The sequence below is a fragment of the Cricetulus griseus genome, chromosome X, assembly GCF_003668045.3.
Source record: "Cricetulus griseus strain 17A/GY chromosome X, alternate assembly CriGri-PICRH-1.0, whole genome shotgun sequence".
Classification (NCBI taxonomy): domain Eukaryota; kingdom Metazoa; phylum Chordata; class Mammalia; order Rodentia; family Cricetidae; genus Cricetulus; species Cricetulus griseus.
Genome location: NC_048604.1, coordinates 110,908,020 through 110,930,350, shown reverse-complemented (window position 1 = coordinate 110,930,350; position 22,331 = coordinate 110,908,020). Strand labels below are relative to the sequence as shown.

General features: G+C 44.9%; 1 protein-coding gene across 1 annotated transcript; it reads right to left on the bottom strand.

The window, feature by feature from the left end:
* Window positions 1–16,161: 16,161 nt before the first annotated feature.
* LOC113837565 (ubiquitin carboxyl-terminal hydrolase 51) lies at window positions 16,162–21,297 on the bottom strand. The gene is made up of 2 exons (XM_027432018.2): window positions 21,007–21,297; window positions 16,162–20,219 (listed from the first exon to the last, which is right to left on the bottom strand). The coding sequence occupies exon 2, from the start codon at window positions 20,201–20,203 to the stop codon at window positions 18,101–18,103; it is 2,103 nt and encodes a 700-aa protein (XP_027287819.1). The 5' UTR covers window positions 20,204–20,219; window positions 21,007–21,297; the 3' UTR covers window positions 16,162–18,100.
* Between the last annotated feature and the right edge of the window lie 1,034 nt (window positions 21,298–22,331).

The following is a 22,331-nucleotide window of genomic DNA, read 5'->3' as shown; positions in this document are numbered from 1 at the left end:
GGTGCTTCAGAATTCCTGATGGTGGTCATTGGTGGAGGGTATGCATGGTGAAAGAGGATGCTAGTCTGGGAACCAAGATGTCTATACCACAGACACCCTGGGGACCTACTTGAATTTAACTAACACATGCATCTTTAGTTCCCATGTCCCAGTTCAAAAGCGATGCCTCCTTAGTTGTGAACATGTTGGAAATAATACAGCAGCAGACCTTCAACAACTCAGACCAGCGATTCTCAGCCCTCCGCTCACAAACACTTAGAGGTCTTCTATCACATACCCTGTAAAGCAGATATTTACATTACAACTCACAACAGTAGCACAAATCCAGTGACAAAGTAGAAAGAAGTATAGCATCGTGGTGAGGTCACCACCCCATGAGGAACTGTATTAAGGGATGGAATATTAGAAGGTTGAGAAGCACTGACTCAGACTGAGGTTTCTCGCTCTGGTGAAAGATAAACTTTCCCGACAGCACTCATTGGCAGATCAGGGATTCTGTGAAACCAAGCAGAGGTTGTGTACACTATTTGATCAAGGAAAGTGGGGAACACATCCAAATCCCAGGTATCTTTTTGATTTTGCACTCAGAAAGATTCCTTCTGGATGACATGGGCCTTCCTAAAAGAGCACTGTCCCTCAGTCTTGATGAGACATTGAGCAAGGCAGCAAGCTTACACAGGGGACTTTTGTCTCCAAACTGGGCTCCAATGGCCTTTAATCTCGAACAAGAAAGGTCAGGCAGGATGTGCCTTCGGAGACCATGGGGGTTAAAATTTCACCACCAGGGTAGTAGAGATGGCTCAGCAGCTAAGAGCACTGGATGCTCTTCCAGATGACCCGGTTCAATTCCCTGCCCCCACATGGCAAGTCACAACTCTCTGTAATCCCAGTTCCAGGGGAGCCGATACTTTCACACCAATGCACGGAAAAAAAGGTTAAATAAATTATATATTTAGAAAGGTTCACGACCATGCTGCAAAGGTCTACAAGCCATGGAGGTTTGAAATACTGCCCTATTCCCACAAAAACAGCCTGCCTGGGCTAACATTGTGGTAGGTGTGTCAAGACTTAAACAGGAAGGTGGTAACAACTATAATTGAAACAGCTTCCACACAAACATACACACCCTTCTGATATGTGTGCTCACATCATTTTAAAGCCTGCTCCTCGAATTCTGTGCATGGGTGGGAGGACTTCCAGGGTGAAAGTTCATGCTATGAGCATTGCTGGCGTCCCCGATAGAGATTCTACACTTGTTTTCAGGAGGGTCCCAAAAGTCACACATGCCATTAAGCAGGCTTGTGCTTGTGCTAACTATCCAACAGATCACCAGAGAGATCCTTGAGAGAACCAGTGAGGCCCTGTAGTAGAGACGATGAGCCTCACAGTGATGTCCCCTCCTTAGAGGGTCAAGACCAGACGCTCAGATCACCAGGCATCCTGGGGACATTTTGGGGATGGTTCTGTTGCTCACAGTTTACTACTGGGACACTCTGAATCAACTCTGCCAAAGCCACATTGTCCCCACCTCTGGAAGACTGCTCCCTCAGTGCCTTCATTACACATTCACTATCGCTGTCACAGCTGTCCTTCAATGCACCTGGAGTCACAGTTTGTACTCAGTGTATCATGTAACACAGCCAAATTAGCAGGAAGTGGGGTAAGTTCCCTGTAAAAGATTAGAAAGAGACACTCTAGGAGAGTGTCTAACATCAGAGGATGGCGATGAAGCTTAAAATCTGGCCATGTCACTTGCTGTAGTTGACATAAATACCCATGTGGCTTAGCTCGCCCCAACACACTCCATACTGGCTCTCATTGCCCATACTTGTGCGCGCGTGCACACACACACACACACACACACACACACACACACACACACACACACACACACGAACATGCACGCCACACCAAATGTAACAGCCCTGAAGACCACCCTAGAATACACATGGTTGTTTTCTCTTATGGGCCCATTTAATGTGTGGCTGAGGAATAGCTGCCTGGCTGGCCGGAGGATAGATATCAGAGCTGACCCATCTGTCCTCACCTGGGGCAGCTCCAGCACGGATGTCTGCACCTGGGTTTTGAAAACAATGGATTCCCTTCAAAGGTTCTTCAGGGGGAAAAGTATTATTTGCCTCTAAGGACTGACCTGGAAGGCCAGAGATAAGCCAAATGATAGATAAGCCAAACCATTATCAAAATGAGATTCTATGACCCTAGGCAGAGACATGCTCATCTGTACAGAGTTCATCCCTTGAGCCAGTTGTCACACTGCCAGCTGCTGGATCCTTTCCCCGCCCCCGCCCCCCAGGACCTTCTTCTATCCTTATGTGCCCATCACCAAGCTGAGGTACAAGGAAGGTGGCACCAGTGCAGCCTGTCAGGGGCCCATTTTCCTCCAAACTTGAATCTCTTTCTGCTTGACGGAAGCACCTGCTTTCTCACACATATTCCCCCGCGTTTGGGCAGCAGCCCATCTCCTTGTTATCCATTACCTGTGTCTGGCCTCTCACTGTGGGCCCTGAGGCACTGACAAGCCAGGAGCCAGCTGCATGTGTAAGGCCTGCTTTACTTTTGTACCTGACATGGCTGCTCTTGGCTTGCTGCCCGGTACCCCGTCTCCCTACTCCCATTGGCTTATGTCCTCTCCCTATCTTGGCTTTCCTGTCTCTCTTGATACCAAGAGAAGATCTTATCCACACATTTTTGGCTGACTAATACTCACAGGCATGCCCTGGGCCCCAAAGTGAGAGAAGAACACTCCCTCCACCGAAAACTCATTCACCTCTGTGCCCTTCAGGCCGTCCTTGGACACATGAACTGTTCCTTGCAAATGGACACATGTCCCCAGAGTCACAGGAAGCCCCTTCACATTTTTCAGAGAACACTGAACAACAGAATCATCAGAGCACAATTCCTTATTTGTCTGTGTATGTGTTTGTGTGTTGTATGTGTCTGTGTCTGTGTGTCTGTGTGCTGTGTGTGTGACCATCCCTGTGGTGGTTGTTCAGAATCTCAGGCTCAAGTCACACACATTCAGGCATACTGAGCACATTGGCCATCAAATTATCAGCCAGAATATACTTGTACCATAGGAATATCCCAAGTGGTCTAGTGTGCCCTCAAACACATCTGTAAATTCACAGGTTCCTTGGAGGCACAGATTGCAAGCACACATATGCAGTCTCTGCTACACAAGGACAGGAAGGACCACAGACACATCATATGTCCCCAAAGAGATGTTAATGATGTAATGGAGCTGCAGTTCCTACCCTCCTCTGAAGTCAAGGAGGAAATCACACTACACTGTTAGTCCGTAGGACTCATGCACTTGCACATGGACTCATACAGGCACCCGAGAAGGAGCTGCTTGTGAATAACAAATGGTTGCTCTTTGGAGGCAGACAGAAAGCACAATTGGGAATCTAAGCCAGGGCTGCTTGCCTTTGCTTGGGCCTGGAACATGCAGGGAAGAGGCACAAGGTCTGACAGGTGTGGCCTGGCTCCTAGGAGACACGGAGTCAGGTTGCTCTGCTGTTGTCATGGTTTTGTATCCGTCTGTTTCTCTTCCTGCCCCTGCTCTTTCTTCTGCTTTTCTCTACTGCCTCCTCCTCCTTCTGTCCTTTCTCCCCTCTTTTCCTTTCTTCTTGCCTCGGCCATATCCTTTCTCTGAGAGGGAGGATGAGTGAGAGGGACAACATAGATCCTCTTGCTGAGTAGCAGGTACTCTGAGAAGGTGCACATATAACTGACTTAGAACACCAGGACACAAAAGACCCCACTTCCTGGAGCACAAACTACACAGCTGTGTGGGGGACAGACATGGCCACTGCCTCTCAGATGTTTGTCTTCACTGCTCACTGCTCTGCAACCTCCAAAGGCCTTGCACAACCAGCTTGAAACTGGCCAGCCCAATGAAAGTGGACATTGGAATTTTGGAAAACAGGCCTCAGAATTCCCACCAGAGAACAAGGCAGAAGAGTGTGCAGTGAGTCAAGAAGTACCCTGGTCCTGCCACAGCAAGGAAGAGGAGAGGGATATGCAAGGTAGCAGTCGTTTACCTGGGGTGCAGAGAAAATGGACAAGGCACTGTGGACTGCCATCCGTTCTAGCCCACTAGACAGTTGTTCACCACATAGTTTGGATATGCAAGTGTGTGAGTTCTGCCTCAAGGAGAGTTGCGAACACTGAGAGTAAATGCGTTTGTTCACACATTGTGGTACCCGGGAAGGTGGAGACAGCCCTGGTATCCTGGGAATACTAAACACAACTACTGGAACTGATATGATTAGTTGCTGTCAGGCAACGAGCTTTCTGGCCTGAGAACACAACTGTGCTTCCAGGAAGTGTCAACAGCCGGTGGTGAAATTTCCCCAGATCTCGTGGATTCAGCAGGCACTGCATGCCTTGTACAACATATGCTTGACTGGCAGGCCATAGCTTTGGCACATACATCTGCATCCTCAGAGGACAGCAGCGGCCTACACCCCCCACACCTGAACATCCCACTTGACAAATTTGATTCAGACCAACTATTCTCCACCTCTCTTCCTGCCCTGCTTCAGGCATGATGGGCCCACCACCAACTAAGCACCCTGGGGTCAGTCTTGTGGAAATCTACACTGCAGGGCATCTGGCTGATGGAATCCACTGTGACAGGCTTGCTGGTGAACCACACAAAACTGGGAAACAGCCAGAGTGTCAAGTCTTCCCACAGCCTACAAGATAGTTTGCACGATGAGCTCAGAGTGTCTCAAAGGCTTCTTCAGGTTTCCCTCTGTGACCTTCCATTTCCTGCAAGATGAATCAATACTAATGCCTGCTACACAAGACTGCTATCAATTTTTCTAAGCAACAATTGAAATTGAACAATTGTTAAAAATCTAAGTCCTGTCATAACAAGCATTAGTAAAGGAATTGTATTTCAAGGGGTTTTCTTTTCTCCTGGACTCCCAGGCAATCAAGACAGGACTTCATCCTTGTCTGTCCTCCCATTTGTGCACATCCTATTCTTTGTTCACCTGCTCGCCTCTGTAGCTAAATGTATTTGTTACTCACATAGGCTGAAAGCATACAGAGAAATCTTGCATTTTGGATTTAAGAGAACAGCAGAGCCTAGCCATTTCAACCTGGGAGGACAGTCATCCATCTGGGGGACCAAGAAGGTGAGAGGAATGGGGGGTGCTGTATGCATCTCCAGGAACTCTTATGTCCTGAGAGATAGTTTGTTTCCCAAGCAATAACATTGTCTTCCTGTACCACCTTGTGAGAAACGAATGGAGACGATGGTCACACCGATAATATTGGAGTAAGACTTCTTCTTTACATACAGGCAATTTGCATTTGCTATAGTTTCAATGATTCAGTCAAGGAAGTGAAAGGAATTTGAGCTTACTTAATGCTTTAACTTCTGTATTTCCTAATAAGCACATTTCCTGTCATGTATTAGAACAGATAAATATACACACAAAAAGACTACTCACATGCACTCAGTGATGTATAAATATAGATTTTAAACAAAAGCACACACATTTTAGCTCTGGTTAGGATGAATTTCGTCACTCTTTAAAGTTAGAGTGCTTCAGGACAGCACAGGATATTGCCATTGATTTTGGTGCCCCCCCCCCCATAACTAGATGGTTAGTGCTCGCTGCTGCCAACACCACACATTTTGTTTGCAGTTTACAGAGAAATTATCCTTGAATTGAAAAGGAACCTCTCCCTGCTAGACAGGTCACTCACGACCAGGAGGCACATTGCAGGCTGGCTTAGGAGACTGGGGTTGGGAATTAGGGGACATCAGTAGCCTGCCCTACCACTGCACCCTGCATGGAACCACAGTGATCTGCCTAGGGAGAGGTTCCTACTGGTTCAACAGTGGTAACATTGTTTATAGGGATAACTAATCCCACTCTTTTGGATTGAAGGTCTGCTCCCCAGGAAGGAATGCATAGCTGGACAGGGCATAACCTAGCTCCAAACCATGACCAGGGAAACCTTAGGCCTTATAGGAGAAATTATTTTTATTGTTTTCCAAATCATTATGTTATCTCCCTATCCACTAAACATTCATGTGTGCATCCCCATGTCGGTGCTGCTCTCAACACTATCACAATGGCACAAATCCCTCTTCAAAGTGTTGAGAAAAAGACACCGTGAGTGCTCAGCCACAGAAAGAGAGGACACCTACATAAACCCTGCACCCCAACCCACCTGATCAAACCCCCAAGGCTATGGAAGCCACCCCAGAAGAGGGCTCAGAAAGGATATCTGAGCCAGAGAATAGGGAGGAGTGATCTGAACGGTTGTCCTCTGGGCACGACATGTCCTTTGCCCACCTACATGGAACCAGCACAAGAGCAAGCCAGTTAAGAATTTCACCAAGGAGTGGGGAGGGGCTCCATCCCCAGCCCAGCAGCTATGGGCAGTTGATTGCTGCTGGGGGAAGGGAGAGTCAGTTTTCTTTGGAATGTGGCCATGGGAGTTTGTCAGTGCTCCAGAGTATAGCCCCAAGCCTCTGAGCATATGGGCAGCATGAACTGCATTCAATGGAAAAATGAATGAATGAATGAATGAATGAATGAATGATTAAATAAGCAAATGAACATTAAGTTGACCAACAGTTCATGAAGTTGCAGTGCAGATGGGACTGCATGCGTTTCCTTGTGACAAAAGTTTCTCTTGGCTCTTATGGATTGTTACAGGGTACTGTCTCCTCTGTTCCCTGGTGGGTGTTAAATGATCAGTTTGTGTGGGCCAGTGTTTAATTGAATTCTCAAACTAATAGCATCTTACGGACACTACAAATCTTCGGTAGAAGTTAGCACACAGAAGGGATTGAGACCTCTAGCCAGCCAAGTAGTCAATTTGCAGTTGCATAAATATGAAGATAGTCAATCTTTACATTTACTCTTGCTTTTCAAGTATACACTCCAGTGGGAATGAGGGAGACCAGTTACATGGGTCAAGGATCTTCAGTCCTTTCCACTTTGGCCACTAAATTTGAAGGAACTGTTTTGATTCTCCAGCCTATTTACATTGTATCTGCCATCTGTAGAAATGACATCAGAAGCCTGTACTCAGCGAGTCACAGCCAGTAGGGGAATTTCAGGTTTCCGTTCCGGCTGAGTGCTAGCCCTTGGGTACTGAGGACATGTCTGTGCAACCTGGTTATTGCTTCCTTCTTGGACTGCTCCATTTCTGAAAATGTGGCTGGCTACCCCAAGAGACTGCAGCAATAACTCAATGTGATCTCCAATGTGAGTGCCTAGTTTGAAATTCATTGTAACAATGGGCTCCAATCAATTTCATCAAATTTCTCTGTGGGATGAAACATACTGTACCCTCAAAGTTTGTATTTCCAATTTCAAAGCATTCATAGCTGTCATTAGTAAAGGTACAGCAATATTACATTGGGGCAGACTGCAAAGCCCACATGACTGACTTCCCTATTGAAATCATGGAGGGCACACAGTGACAGAGATAAAAAAGCCTTGGAATGCAATGTGAAAGCACAAACTGATTTCAGGGAGAAGCATCTTTCAGTCCAGGAGCAGCAAAGGTGACTACAGGAGCACAGGAAGGTGTCTGCCTAGGGGCATTGGAGGATTCACAGTCCTGCCAAGACCTTCCTATTAGACTGATACCCCTAGAACTGTGACAGAACACATATCTAGTGTTTTTCTTCACTAATTGCACTTGCGAGCATTTATTAGAACACTACGGAGAATTGAAAACACTTCAGTAAAAGGCAATTTGGAAGCATGGCTATTGCTTTTGTGTTCTTATGAGATTACACATTGTATACCTAGGACACTGTATTTGCCATCATGAAGCACTTTCACACATGCACACACTCAGGCTCTTTGGGTGGATCAATTAATAACGTGTAGAGTTTCTACAATTTCTGTTCCATCAGTCCATGGCTTTGTCCTAATCTCCTTGTGTGTTTGTCCATCCCATTTGTAGACTGACCTCCTCCATATTCCCTTCCAATTAGTCTGGGTGACTGAGATGTGTTCACCAAACTCTCAGATGACCTATGAACCCTGGCATGAATATACTGGCAAATAAGAAAATGTCTTTTTGTTGTGGCGGTGGTAGTGGTTGTTTGGATGGGGTGATGGCAGCGGCGTGATTCAAGAAGCTTCAATTGACCTTGAAGTCACTATGCAGCCCAAATACTGTTCTTCCTGATTCTTCTCCCTCAGAGCTGGCATTATAAGTATGTGCCACCATGCTAAATTTACAACATGTTAGACAAGGTCTTGAACACCTGAGCCTTGCCCTGAGCTCCTCTGCAACAGTTTTAATCTCTCCTAACAGTGGACAATGGCAGTTGAATGGGGCCTGGGGGTTCATGGAGGAGTCAGTGTGGCATTTCTTGAGCTACACTGCAGTAAACTATCATCTCCCGGCATTTACTGAGGGCTCAATGTTGGGGTCACAGCCCCACTTCAACCAACCTTCCCACACATCCGCTTGTAACATTTTCGTGAAAACAGGATGAGGTCGCTCAGACTTAACCAAATTTATCTCTGTCTCTGGCCCTGCATCCCTGCCTCCATCTCTCCAAAGCCACCTCTGTTCTGTCTCTATTCCTTCATCCTGCAGCCCTCCTTCCTGTTCCTCAAGCCTTCCCTCTTCTCGTGAATTGTGCTGAAACTTCCTATTTCAGGACAGAATTTTTCCTGACCTTTTAATTCTTGGGGTTGATTTCTCCTTCACCATGTCCTTGTATCAGATATCCAGCATGCCCCAACTCCTCAAGAGATCACACACGCTGTCCAACCCTAGGGCTGTTGGAACCCCAAAGATGCATAATAGAAAAATGACAAACTGTGTTTTTCTTATATAAATATAGTCTCCCCATCATCCAGCTCTTGCTTGTGGACATTGCCCAAATCTCTCTTGCAGCTACATTTTTGGGGACCATCATCATCAATCATCATCATCATCTCTCCATTCATAACATTACAAAGCAGGGTCCGTGTGCTCCAGATCCATGTGGTTACTTGGTATCCCAATGGTCAAATTTTCCTGCAATTCCCCATAGAACATAAGTCTTGTAGAATGGGAAAATATGTAGTAGATCTATGTGTTTTTAAAGTGAATTTTATGCTGCCACTTTGTCCCTAGAATTGATGTAAACATTCCCACCTATCCCCTCCTCCCAACACCGCATTTGGAATATTTACCCCTAGGTCAGGAACAAGCAAAGTTTCCTAGTGATCCTGCAGGGATTTATCACACAGCCTTGGCACGTTGAGGGTCAGAAAGGAAGCCATCAAGAGTTGTTGGAGCTGGTGTGTGCTTTCCAGAGAATTGTGTTCTGACAGAGGCACATTCACTGGGGAAGGCTGAACCATACCACATGGCAGTAAATGGCACATGTTCCTACTAAGTCCTTTTGTTTCTATGTGCTCACTTGCTAAATGCAGGCTGACTAAGGCACCATAGTAAAGGCACACTTTAGAGTAGATAGGAGAAGCAGTCTCTTCCAGAAGTGTCCAGGGTCGACCACAGGGCTCAAGAGACAGGGAGTCCTTAACTCCTCTCCTCCCCCACATGTCATCTAACCCAAGAGCCTGTGAGACTCCCTTCAGTCCTCACAACAGGCTGTCTTTCCCTCAACAAAGGAATGCATTTGATTGTGGATCTAACTGACATATCTACCACAGGAATAGGCATAGACCTGTAAGTCCCCTGGACACTTTCCCTGGGACAACTGGGGACCAGACAGAGGAGAGGACTGTGAGTGGGTGCTGTTGACTCGCTCCTGCTCTTTTTCTTGACTATGCTCTGGTCAGGAGGGTATGTTTTAAAATGCTCTTATCTGTTTATTCCTGGAGGAAAGGATTTGATGTGTGTACTTGGCTCCTTAGCAAGGCCCAGGAGGCGGGGATGATGATGGAGGAAAGATGAAACAAGGATTGAAAAAGTTAATGATTGTTGAAGCTGATGACTCTTGAGCTTAATGGGTACATGGAGTGCACTGATTACATTGTACCACACTTTCTGCTTTCATGTGTTTGAAAATTTCCATAATAGACTATCCAAAGTTTAAAAAATAACGCTCCAATTCTTGGACTAGTGAGGGGCCAGGTGGGCGGCTGGGGCCAGAAATCGGGACAGGAAAATAGCAAAATTGCCCTGCCGTGGGAACAACAGCAAGTGAAACACAGAACTGTCCTGGGAAAGGGAGAGGTCTCTAGGCCTCCTTCCATAGATGCCAGCACCCTCCACACGCGAGACGCCTCAGAACAGGGAAGGAAGGCGATGTCTTCCTGATCTTTAATTGGGAGCCTTTTATTTAAATAGGCCTCACTCTTTATCACTGGCTTTGAAGAACAAACAAACAATGTATAGGATAATGTGCATCACGGGGTAAGGTGATTGGCTCTGCTCTATGTTAACATACACACTCTGTCTCTGTCTGTCTGTCTGTCTCTCTCTCTCTCTCTCTCTCTCTCTCTCTCTCTCTCTCTCTCAGGCCAGGTAGCAGGAAATTTTTGTGAGTTCAACAGAGAAGCCCTCTTGATGCACTTAGTTTTTTCAGTGTCAGAAGGAAAATACCCTTGTTTACAATGTCAGGACCAAAATTTCAGCAACTTAGTAAAGGATCCTTGTAGATTGAAGGTCCTCTGGCTGATAGATGCTATGTCCCTTAAGACCCACTTCCTTCCCAGATGTGGTGGGAGTGACAATCTTCCCAGAGTGTAGCATCAAAATTCATTCCTAGGGGTGAGATGAGGTACAACCTGAGTCAAGTTCCCAAAGTCTGTGTATGTGGGAGACACACTCTGTCTCTGTCTCTGTATCTCTCTTTCTCTTACACACACACACACACACACACACACACACACACACACACACACACACACAGACTGGGGCCTGGGGCCTGGGGCCTGGGGCCTGGGGCCTGGTGGGGGGATTGAGAGACGTTCCAAAGCCAGCCTATATTTCACATGAAGACATTTTGTATTTTCTATTATTTCAAAAGTATGATCACCTGGAATTTCAGATGATCATACTTATATGTTATGAGCCTTACATGTGATGAGAAGACTTATATGTTATAAGAAGACTTACATGTTATGAGAAGGCTGACTAGAGGATGAATCATTGTATCTAGGTATAAAGGAGGGGAAATCTCAGATGGAGGCCAGAATCTTGGAAAAGCCTTAGAACTTATCCCCCAAAAGTGTGGATTCCAGTTGATAATGCTGTCCCCACAGTCCTGGTCTAGGCTGGCAGAGGCTGCAATCTCCCCTTTGGGATGGTAGCCTGAGGCTCTTTAGATAATTGCAGGAGAACAGGCTCAGGCTGGGAGACTGAACAGCCTCAGGTTTTAATAGGGAAGATATTTTACAGATGAAATTGTTAGATAAATACTTAGCTCTGGGCAGGATTCATTTCACCTGAAAGAGGTCATTCACATGCAGGTTGCTTATCGAAATCAGTAGAATCAGATATTTCCACAAGTCCTAAACCATCCAGTCTCCAAAACCTGTTTGTGTAATTTTGTAAATCCTGTGGTTTTCATAAATGGATCCATAAAAATGACATTTGTCTTCTGCTGATATATTATGGTTCAAAATAAAGATTTTTTTCAAACATTTGCTTCCCAAAATTTTAAAAGCAACGTAGCAACCACACCTTCTAATGTTGAATAATGGATTACAATTGGTTCTTCAATCACCAGGAGATTGTCAGTGTGTATTTTACATTAACAATGTGTTCAGCATATGTGTATGGTATTTACTCTTATATCATATTCTCCATTCTTGAGACAGAATATAAATCAATGAGAAAAATGGGAAAAAATGGTCCTTCTCTACTTACTACCTGACATTAATCTTTGTTATTTTCCTGTCTTTTCTCTATGCCCTCTTATTAAGTTCTGTGACCAGTCTGCTTTGCAAAGGGGATTTTGGTTTGTATTTCCAATCCCTGGTATAGTAAAGTGCATTTTCTCTATGTGGTGGATAAATGACTCTGGGGTCCTAGTGTCTTAGTTAGGGTTTCTATTTCTGTAATAAAATACCATACTAAAAACAATTTAGAGAGGAAAGGTTTGTGTCTGCTTACATCTCAAGGATTACTCTCTGTTCCAGAGGGAATTCAGGGAAGGAACTCAAGGCATAACCTAGAAAAATGCAGTGAAGCTGAGACCATAAAGAAATGTCATTTATGCTCTGTGCCCCTTGGCTTGCTCTGTTTACTTTCTTATATACACCAGGACCATCTGCCCAGGAATGTCATGGTCTGCAAAGAGCTGGGCTCTCCTACATCAATTATTAATCATGAAAATGCTCCTACTGGCTTAGGATTTTTTTCAGCTGAGGTTCTCTCTTTCTAAACAACTCTAACTTAAGGCAATTGAAAATACCTGGTATTGTTGTTGTTCTGATTGCACATATAAACCATGTAGTGCCTGCCTGAGTTTGCATGAGAGATATAAAGCATTGGCTGGAGAGAAGGCTCAATATAGACATACTGTTTTCTACAGGACCTGAATTCAAATCTTAGTACCTTCACCAGGCAGCTCACCACCATCTGTAACTCCAACTCCAGGGGGAATCTGACATTTCTGGTCTCTGCAGCACCTGTACTCAAATGTACACACACACACACACACACACACACACACACACACACACACACACACAGAGAGAGAGAGAGAGAGAGAGAGAGAGAGAGAGAGAGAGAGAGAGAGAGAGAGAGAATAAAAATAAATCTCATTTTAGAAGGATGTAACTTAGTCCCTCAAGGGGGAGGATCCAAGCTCCAACTAGCCCATGATTGCACTGCAATTTCCTTCTATATTTGCTAACTCAGAAATGAAATATGCACTTATTAGCTGTGGGTAAGGAAAAAATTCTTACATTGAATAGAAAAAAACACATTTTCCTTCAGTATTTATTCTATAATTAGAATTACTCTCCCTTCAGGAACTCCTGTGTGACTGGGATTTAGAGGTCTCTTGTGACTGCCCTCCTTCTTTGTGGGTAGCTCTATGCAAACTTCCCTGTGCTGTCAAAGGCTGCTTAGAGTAAGAAATGAGGAAAGAGTACTGGGGTCCAATCTCAGGCAGGATCCATGGATTTTGTCTAGACCAGGTATTGTGAATGGGTTCCAGTGAATGCAGAATCTGTTTCCTTTCTCTGTTGCAATGTTTCTGGGCTCTACTGTTAGGTCAACATAAGAATCATCAATGACTGACTCACACTAGTATATATGGGTAATAACTGGGTAATTTTCTATTGAGGTGATACCACTGGGACTTCCAGGACCATGGGGATGTCTTTATATCTCTCAAATTCTCTTCTAATAAAGTAAAACCAAACACAGAGAGCAGTTTCAAGGGCAGATAGGAGGAACTGCCTCCTGGGCCACCAAACTACACAAAACCCTTTGCCACCCACCCACATAATCAATGCAAGACAATTTTCTTTCTCTTCTTCTTCTTCTTCTTCTTCTTCTTCTTCTTCTTCTTCTTCTTCTTCTTCTTCTTCTTCTTCTTCTTCTATCTCTGTCTCTCTCTCTCTCTCCTTCTCACCTTTCCCATCTCCCTGCACCTCTTCCCCCTCTCTTGCCCCTCTCCAGAATCCTCTTGGGCTCCTAGCAGTGACTCCACTCCCCCCTATACTTATCTTTCTGCAGCTTTGGATGTGTGTTCCTCCACTTCCTGATGCAAGTTCCAAATTTAAGGTCTAAATTCCTCACATGCTCAAAGGTCTAAGTTCCAAGTCACAAAGTAAGGGGCTTCTATCCTGTCATTCTTTCTTAAAAAAAAAAAAGAAATTGTAGTGAGGACTAGGGCACTGGTTCTCAACATTCCTAATTCTGCAACCTTTTAACACAGTTCCTCATGGTGTAGTGACCCCCAACCATAAAATTATTTCCGCTGTTACTTCATAATTGAAGTTTTGCTACTGTTGTGAATTGTAATGTAAATATCTGATATGCAGGATATCTGATATGGGAACCCCTATGAAAGGTTCATTTAACCTCCAAAGAAGTCATAACCCATAGGTTGAGAACTGTTGCTCTAGGAGAAAGCAAACTAATATTAACAAGTGACTACAATTCAAGAGATCATGGCATGGCTTGGGGCTCCTTCCCAATGATTCTGTAACTAGAGCTTTGTCTGTGTTCACAGAAATTAAAAATTCTCATTTGAAACCAGTAAGCCTTCCACTTCTGCTGTGGGCTGTGGCAGTTAGAACCATGTGATCACCAATGGCCTTTCTAGACACTTGCATGAACACCACATAGTTTGAGGACTGTTATAGTCTGAATCTCAAAAATTCATGCATAGAAAAGTAATTATCAATTGAACAGTATTAAGGAACATGGCCCTTTGGAGAATAAGCCAAAATGCTCAGGCTCAGCCATCGTGTGTGAATTAGTGCTCTTACAAAAAGGCTGAGTCCTTGCCCTGTCTGCCAATCAGGGTAAAAACCATAGCCCTCACCCAGACACCAACCCTAATGACACCTGTTCTTGGATTTTTCAACCTCTAGTACTGTGAGAACAAAATTATGTTCTTTAGAATTGCTCAGGCTTAGGTATTTTATTACAATAGCACAAGCAGACTATGACTAAGACACGGGCCAAGTATCTGCAAGCTGGGAACTACATTAGGATTTTTGCTAGTTGCCAAATTACCTTAAGTTAATAACTGCTATGGTTTGGATGTTAAATGTCCCCCCAAAGTACAGGCATGTTAAAGTCATTGATCACTAGTCTGTAGTCATTGGGAGGTTGTGAACCCTTTAGGAGGATGGGCATATTAGAAGGATGTATACCACTGGGGCACACCCTTGAAAGAGATATTGGGCTCCTGGCCCTGCTGGTTTCTACTTTGCTTTCCAGCTGCTAGGAACCAAACAACTTTGCTCCTGTATGAGTGGGGTGGGAAGACTGAAAGCTAACATATAGCCTCTATTGAATTATGGGCAAGCTATGCACAGGGAGAGACAGGGCAAAGTGATTCATAGCCTCATCTTAGACCACAAAGAATAGTGGAAGAACAAAAGTGCTAAACAGACAAATACAGCCACCAAACATCACATTTCTGCTTCCCAGTCATGACGCAGAGTGTGATGTACAACACTGCAGTGGAGTGGTGGGGTACACTGCCTCAGTGGCGACTTAAGTATAGTATAATTACAGACACCAGGAAGCTGAGGGAAACTGTGATGGGGTGGTCGTCATATACATACCAGAGAGCTCAGCTTCTCCTGCAGCTGCTGGTCCCCACTGTCCATCCAGTCTTCCACGGCTGTGTGCTTTTCCCTCTATTATTCATGCTTCTCCCTCCACACTCCTTTCTATTCCCCCAGTGAATATAACCTTATTTAAGCTATTCCCCCAAAGCTAAGGAACATTTCATATATCATCTCTGGGGAAAGATACAACCTTCATCATATTGTATCACAGCACTGGGCATTTAATGAAGGCTTGGTGAATGACTCAATGTGTGTAACTAACAAAGCCTTCCTAAAAATCAGAGTGCAGAGCTAAGCCACTAGTTAGCCACACACCCAGTTAAGAGCTAAGCCACTAGTTTAGCCACAGACACACTAAGACACTAGTTAGCACACACACACACACACACACACACACACACACACACACACACACACACACACTAAGCCACTAGTTAGTCACACACCTAAGCCACTAGTTAGCCATGGAGGACAGGCAGTGGTGGCCACACCTTTAATCCCAGCACTCTGGAGACAGAGGCAGATGAATCTCCCAGAGTTCAAGGCCACCCTGTGCTACATAGGAGTAAATCAGCCTAAAAGACAAAAAAGAGCTCACAACTTTGATCCCAGCACTTGGGATGACACGCCTTTAATCCCAGCACTAGAGAGGAATATAAAGCAGGAGCTCAGTGCTTTCTCAGTACAGTCTGAGGTTTGGTGGAGAGCATTACCATCTGCAGTCACACTGAGGACAGGATCGCACCCCCGCCCATTTGGTCTGAGCCATGGTAGAGTTAAGAACTCTCTAGTGGCTTGGCTGCTTTGCTTTTCTGATCTTCAGCTTGAACCCCAATACCTGTCTCTGGGTTTTTATTATTCGTGCTACACGTGTGTAAAAAATATTCTTAACAGGGTAAACAGAGAAAACAATGAAACTTACTTTTGCATTCAACAAACATTTATTAACACAAAAGTGAATAAGGCTTGTCCCTCTGCTCTCAGGACCTGGTGCAGAGAGGCAGACATTCACGAAGCTACAGTAGAATCACAGTTGAATAAGTACTATTTATCGAGGTATAGACAAAGTACTTTGGAGGCACAATAGGAGAGAAGGGGGGCAATTATCTACTTTATGCCTGCATAGGGGATCCAGGGAATGCTCCAGAGAAGTCATCTCTGAGTTGGTCTTAGAGGAATGAAGTCACCAAGTGTATAATTAAGAAAGGATCCTTGCAGGCTGGGGTTATATCGATCTAGGTAAGGCTAGGTAAATGAGGGACTCAGGGAATCAGGAATGGGGATGGGATGGGCATGAAGAGGGATAGGAGTTAGCAGGGCTGTTAAAACACAAAGCCAGAGTTCTACTGCAGAAATTAAAGATCTTGCTTCCCCATGAGGCAAAAGACTGAAAGCAGGGAGTTTAGGAGTTTCTCAGACATGGAACTCCCTGCCACTTTCTCAGTCAGATCATGGGGCTTAAACACCAAAAGCCAGAACTTCACAGTTAGGAACTAATTTCTCTAAGCCACAAAATTACTAAAAGGCCCCATTCAGAAGCTAAGGATGTATATGAATAATGAGTTCTAAATGGGAAAAATCTTGATGTTATCACTTTTTTCCAATATAGTTAACTCTGCATTGACATAAAACTAAAAAAATACATATGTTCACAAACCATTTTTGTCTTACCATTATCTTTCATTTATAACTTTTATATCCATCTATATTTCAATATACTTAAGTACAAAATAAAATTTTCAACTTTCAAGTACGTTCTTATTTACATATTCTTTTTTCAGTTGTCAATTTGTGAATATTCTTTTGAAACTTAAAATTTGCTATTATACTGAAATCTCTGAAGTTGAATTTATATAAGGTTCTCTTGTAATATTTTAAAAATTTGCTTCTCTTTTTGAAATATTTAAAACCAATTTTTTGTTTCCCCAAATTACCTTACACGTTGTTCTTTTAAACTACTTTATCTGATTTTGACTAAAATTTCATTTCATTCTATATTTTGAAAAATTTAAAACTCTTATAAGCATACTTCTGTAAATATTGGTTTTCCAATGCATATATTTTATGCTTTAGAATTTTAGAATCTATGCATTTTCACTTTAAACACTGAGTTTCTAAAAGAATTTCTTTTGCTATTTTTAAATTAAAGTGTTTATTTCAATAACTACCATATAAATTTTCATATTTCATCTTAAATTGTAAGAATTTCTAAATACTCTATTTTCACATACTAACAATTTGGGATCATTTTAAATTAAAAACATTTAAAAATATTTCTTCTAAAATACTTAACTTAAAATTTTGACATTTAAAATGTTCTCTTAAAACTTTCAAAAGCGTTTTTAACAATTTTTCTTTTAAAGCTTTAAAGTTTTTCTTTTTAAAATATTTGGTTGTTTTTTCAGACTATTTGTGCACTCATAACTAGAACTACACAATCAATTAAAAACCATTTTCCTAAAAGATACTTCCCCACTTAACACAATTATCTTTAAAGAAATAAAAAGCACATAGTAATTTGAATTTATCCGCACCTCCCTCCACCTTGATTTCCTTAATTTCTTTTTTGTGACCCTTTTTGACCTCTCCTCCCCTCCCCCAAATTCTTAAGGCTAAATGGCCACTGATAGTTCAATGTCTTCTTCTCATAGACCTATGGAACAAGTTAAAACAGTTCCTTTATGCCAAAGTGTCACTTGTTATATACTTGTTATGGTCACCGTTCACTCCAGGTAGATGTTTGTGTTTCTTTAAGAGGTGCTTGTTGTTGTGATGGCATTGCAATTGTCCGTTCCAGGTAGGCTTGTGTATCGATTCAGGATCCTTGCTCTTTGATTTTCTGCAAAGCCTTCTGGGTATGATTATTCTTTATCTACATCTTGCCTGTGATAGAACAGCAAATAGCCTTCACTATAGAGTAGCTCCTCCATTGTAGCCTTGGTGACGATGGCATCATCACAGCTGAACCACTGGTCCTTTTGTTGACGTACGAAGCTGGTGTAATGGCCACTTTCCAAAGTTCCGTGGTGGTTAATCACTGCAAACAAAGAATACTTATTCTCACTGGGCACACAGTCTGCTAATGGCTGGCCTTTCATTATGCTTTCTTTAGTAGAAGCCAGAAAGGGTGTCATGTCCAGCTCCAAAGGAAATGAGATAAAAGTGTTAATCTTGCGTCTCTGTTTGCCCAAATGTTCAAACCGTTTCAGATGAAAGCAGGCCACAATTGGCAATTTCTTCATTGTGAGCTGTTTGGTAGATTCCTGGTAGCTTTGGCATCGACTGCATTTGATTTTGGCACTGCTTCCCAGGTCCTCTGGTCTTGTAAACCACTGTAGGCAATCTGTGAGTGAGGGGCCTCCTGCCTTGCTGCCGTCTCTACTCACTGTGCCACTAGCTCTCTCTGAGGTATAAGAGCCAGGCAAATCCAAACTGATGTCCCAGCATGGGTCTATAGTTGTAGAGACACCATGACAGACTTGGCATGTCAAATCTGACTGCAAGCCACCTGTAAAGATTTGGTCTATGATGCAGTTACAGCTATTGGGGTTCCCTTCTTGCTCGATGCTATCATCTCTGCTGTGTCTATGCAGCACATCCAATATTGCAATAAGAAATTCATGAGCATCCTGCTGTCTATACCCAGCTAGGTGTTCTGCATGAATCCATATCAGATGCAGTAATTTATAAGGAATATGAGGACTTTGGTTACCCGAGTACATCGCTTGAAAAAGTGAACTCATTTCACAGACCAAACACAAACTTGGGCTTGTCATTGTACATTTGTGCTTGTCAGAAAGGAAGAAATCTTTCAGTAGCGGAATACGGGTAAGTGCCTGGACAATACAATTCATAAAGCAAGTGTTGCCAAGATTGATTAGCCCTCTGAGGCCTACAGTATAATACACAGTCTTTTTCCTCCTCTTTTTCTTGGGTTTTACCAGGGTGGTCTCCTGTTCTTTTGACTCACAGGTTGACTGATTGTCTTCAGCCTCCAATGTCATACACTGCTGATAAGATACATCTACTGCAGTGGAAGGCAACAGCCCCAGAATTTTCTCCTTTGTTTCTTTGGCAATCTGTTCTATATCTTTGTCATATACATAATCCTTACACAGAAAGCAATATATAACTCCATGATAGAGGTCAACTGCTAAATTATGCTGTTTTGTTTCTGCATGTATATGGATGTGCTTTTCAGTAAAGCATCCAAAATACACACAGGAGAGACACAAGTGGAGTCTGTTCTTATGGGTATTACATACTTGACAGATGCAGGACTTTGCCTTACGTTTCCTAGTTTCCGGTGTCCCACTCCAAATGAAACGCTGATAGATCATCCGCAGGTTCTTCCGCCAGTTCTTAGCTACTTTAAAGCTCTCTACATGAGAACAGCCTGTGGGACCCCTATCAGACCAAACCTCCAGTAACCTGTTCTCTGCGACATCTAGATCCCCAGAGTAGCCTTGGTCACTAGAGCAGCTTTTTCGTGTTTGGGGTCTGGATACAGGCCTGGATCTGCGCCTGGATTTGCGCCAGGCCACCGGCCGCGGCGGGGGCGGGGGTGGAGGTGGCGGCGCTGGCGGGGGAGGCGGAGGTTTGGCGGGAGGCGGGGGTGGGGCCTTGAGCCCACGCCCTCCCCTGGAGCGGGACCTGGGCTGGGGCCGAGGGCGGGGCTTGCGGCGCGGGCAAACCGAGCTGGAGCTAGAGTGACAAGCAGCCTGGCTGCAAGGGAGCACCTTATCCTCGCTGCCACTGCCCCTCCTTGTTAAGTTCTGCGACGTGGGCTTGGGCTCCGGCCACGGCTCCGGCTTCATCTCCTGGGCTCCCTGTGTACCCCGCATCGTCTGCTCCATTCTCGCTGCTTTCTCAGCCGCCTGCTCCAAACAGGCTCCTCGACCGCCTCCCGAACTCCAACTGGCGACGGAGCGGGAGGACCGGGACGCTTCTCGAACGTGGGCCATCGGCTCACTCCCAAGCCTGGGAAGAAACGCGTCTGGAAATGAGCTCTGACTGTGGGTGGAGGGAGACAGGAACTCGTGTGGACGGCCAGCCCGGCGTCATGGCCGCGGCGCCGTTAGCCTCAGCCCCTCCCCCTGCAGCGAGCCCCGCGCGCGGCCGCGGCTCCGCCCCTGCACCGGGGCTCGCGTGGCGTGCCGAGCCCGCGGCTACCTGCTCCAAAGGCCGCCAGAACTGCGGGTACGGGGGAGGGGGAAGGGGGACTGGCCTGAGCTTTAGGGTGAAAAGGATGGCAACTCTTTATAAAAGGCACAACCCTCTGTCTTTTTCGGCGCTCTGTGCAGCCTCGCTTCGGTGCACCTTTCTCTACGTTCTTTCCTTGCATCTTTAAAACCTTTGAGTCAACAATGTATGTTAAATATGGCTGAAAGGAGGTTATCTTTGGAAAAACTGACTCAGTAGAAGAAAGTGTCCCCTGACTCCTTTCTTACCTATGCTCCAGCCTCTCCTAAGCGCACTTGCTGTATGCCACGCTCTAGCGCCCTCTCTTGCTCTTTCGTGCCTGTGCCCTCCTCACACCCCGTTTCTTGCTCCTGTCCTCTCATTTCCTAGGGTTTCCCCTAGAATTCAGACTCCCTTCACGCATGACCACCCCCATCCACAGTGCGCGACCCCCAAACTGCCTGCTCCCTCTCCCGATCCCGGCCCCGATCCCGGCCCCGATCCCGGCCCGGCCCGGTCCCGGCCCCGGCCCCGGCCCCGGCAGCTTCCCCAGCCCGCCGATTTGTAAAAAGGTCTGGGTTGTTACCTGGGGCCCCAAGGCGCTTGATCTAGAAAGTCAGCTGCTGCTGCTGTCCAGGCGCTCCTCTGCCAGTCTTCGCTCTGACCTCTCCTCAGGGCTGGTCACAAGGGGGCCGCCCCCTGGCCCCTCCCATCTCCACGTATGGGCCCCCAGCCCCGGATTCAGGCCTCCAGCAGTGATGAATGGCACCGCTGTCCCCCTAGGCAGAAAAACCCCTTCCTGAAAGGGATTCTACCAGAGGTAACAGCAGCCACAGATTTTAGAGAAAGATCTTGGAAAAGCTCAGGCTTCACCTGGCTATGGCAATCTCTACAGGAAGAAAAGAAAAAAAAAAAAAAAAAAAAAAAAAAAAAAAAAAAAAAAAAAAAAAAAAAAAAACATCATCATCAACAAAAACTAACCAAGGTGGGGTTAGAGATTTACCAAGATGGCAAATTCTACAGTATTCCTTCCGGAACCGTTAAGATTCAGATCTGAAGAGTAAAGTGGAGAGGTTATTATTCCTGAGAGTGGGGGAGAGGAAAAAAAATAAGCACATGATTCAGGCTGAAATAGACCTCAGCCCAGTAACTTGCTGCTTCTACCGGGAAAAAGCATAAACACTTTGAGCCTTAGTTCATCGGTCAAAGACAGAATAATCCTAACGTGTTTACACAGAGAGGCAGCATATACGTTCTTCCTGTCATTCTTAACATTTGTAATCCTAGTATTCGGTGTTCAGGTTAAAACCAGTAGATAGCACCTCGCCTGCCGTCAGCACACTTAAAACACTGCAGTGGGTGAATGTGTAAAGAAGCCCCTGAACAGGGTGCTCTGCCTGTTCCGTATTCAGAGAGCTTTTCTGCAGAGCTGAACCCAGAAATATTTATCTGCGTTGTATTTCCACACACAGTGGTGCAACAAGTATCTTAGATGTATGCTGATAAAGGAAACAATGGAATCGGGAAAATGTCTGTCTCCCTATTTGCTACGTTGTCTCAGAATCTGTAAAATACCTTCCCTATTGAAACCCAAGGTGGTTCATTCTCCCAGCCCCGGCCTGTTCTCCTGCAATTATCTCACTAGCCTCAGGCTACCATCCTAAAGGGGAGATTGCAGCCTCCGCCTGTTTAGACCAGGACTGCGGGGACAGCATTATCAACTGGAATCCACACATTTTGGGACTACAGTCTCAGGCTTTTACAGGATTCTGGGCTCCATCTAAGATTTTCCCTCCTTTATATCTAGATACAATGATTCATCCTCTAGTCAGCTTTCTCATAACATGTAAGTCAGGAGAGAGGGGCTCTCTCAGAAGACAGGGAGGACAACATCAAATTCCTTTTGACATT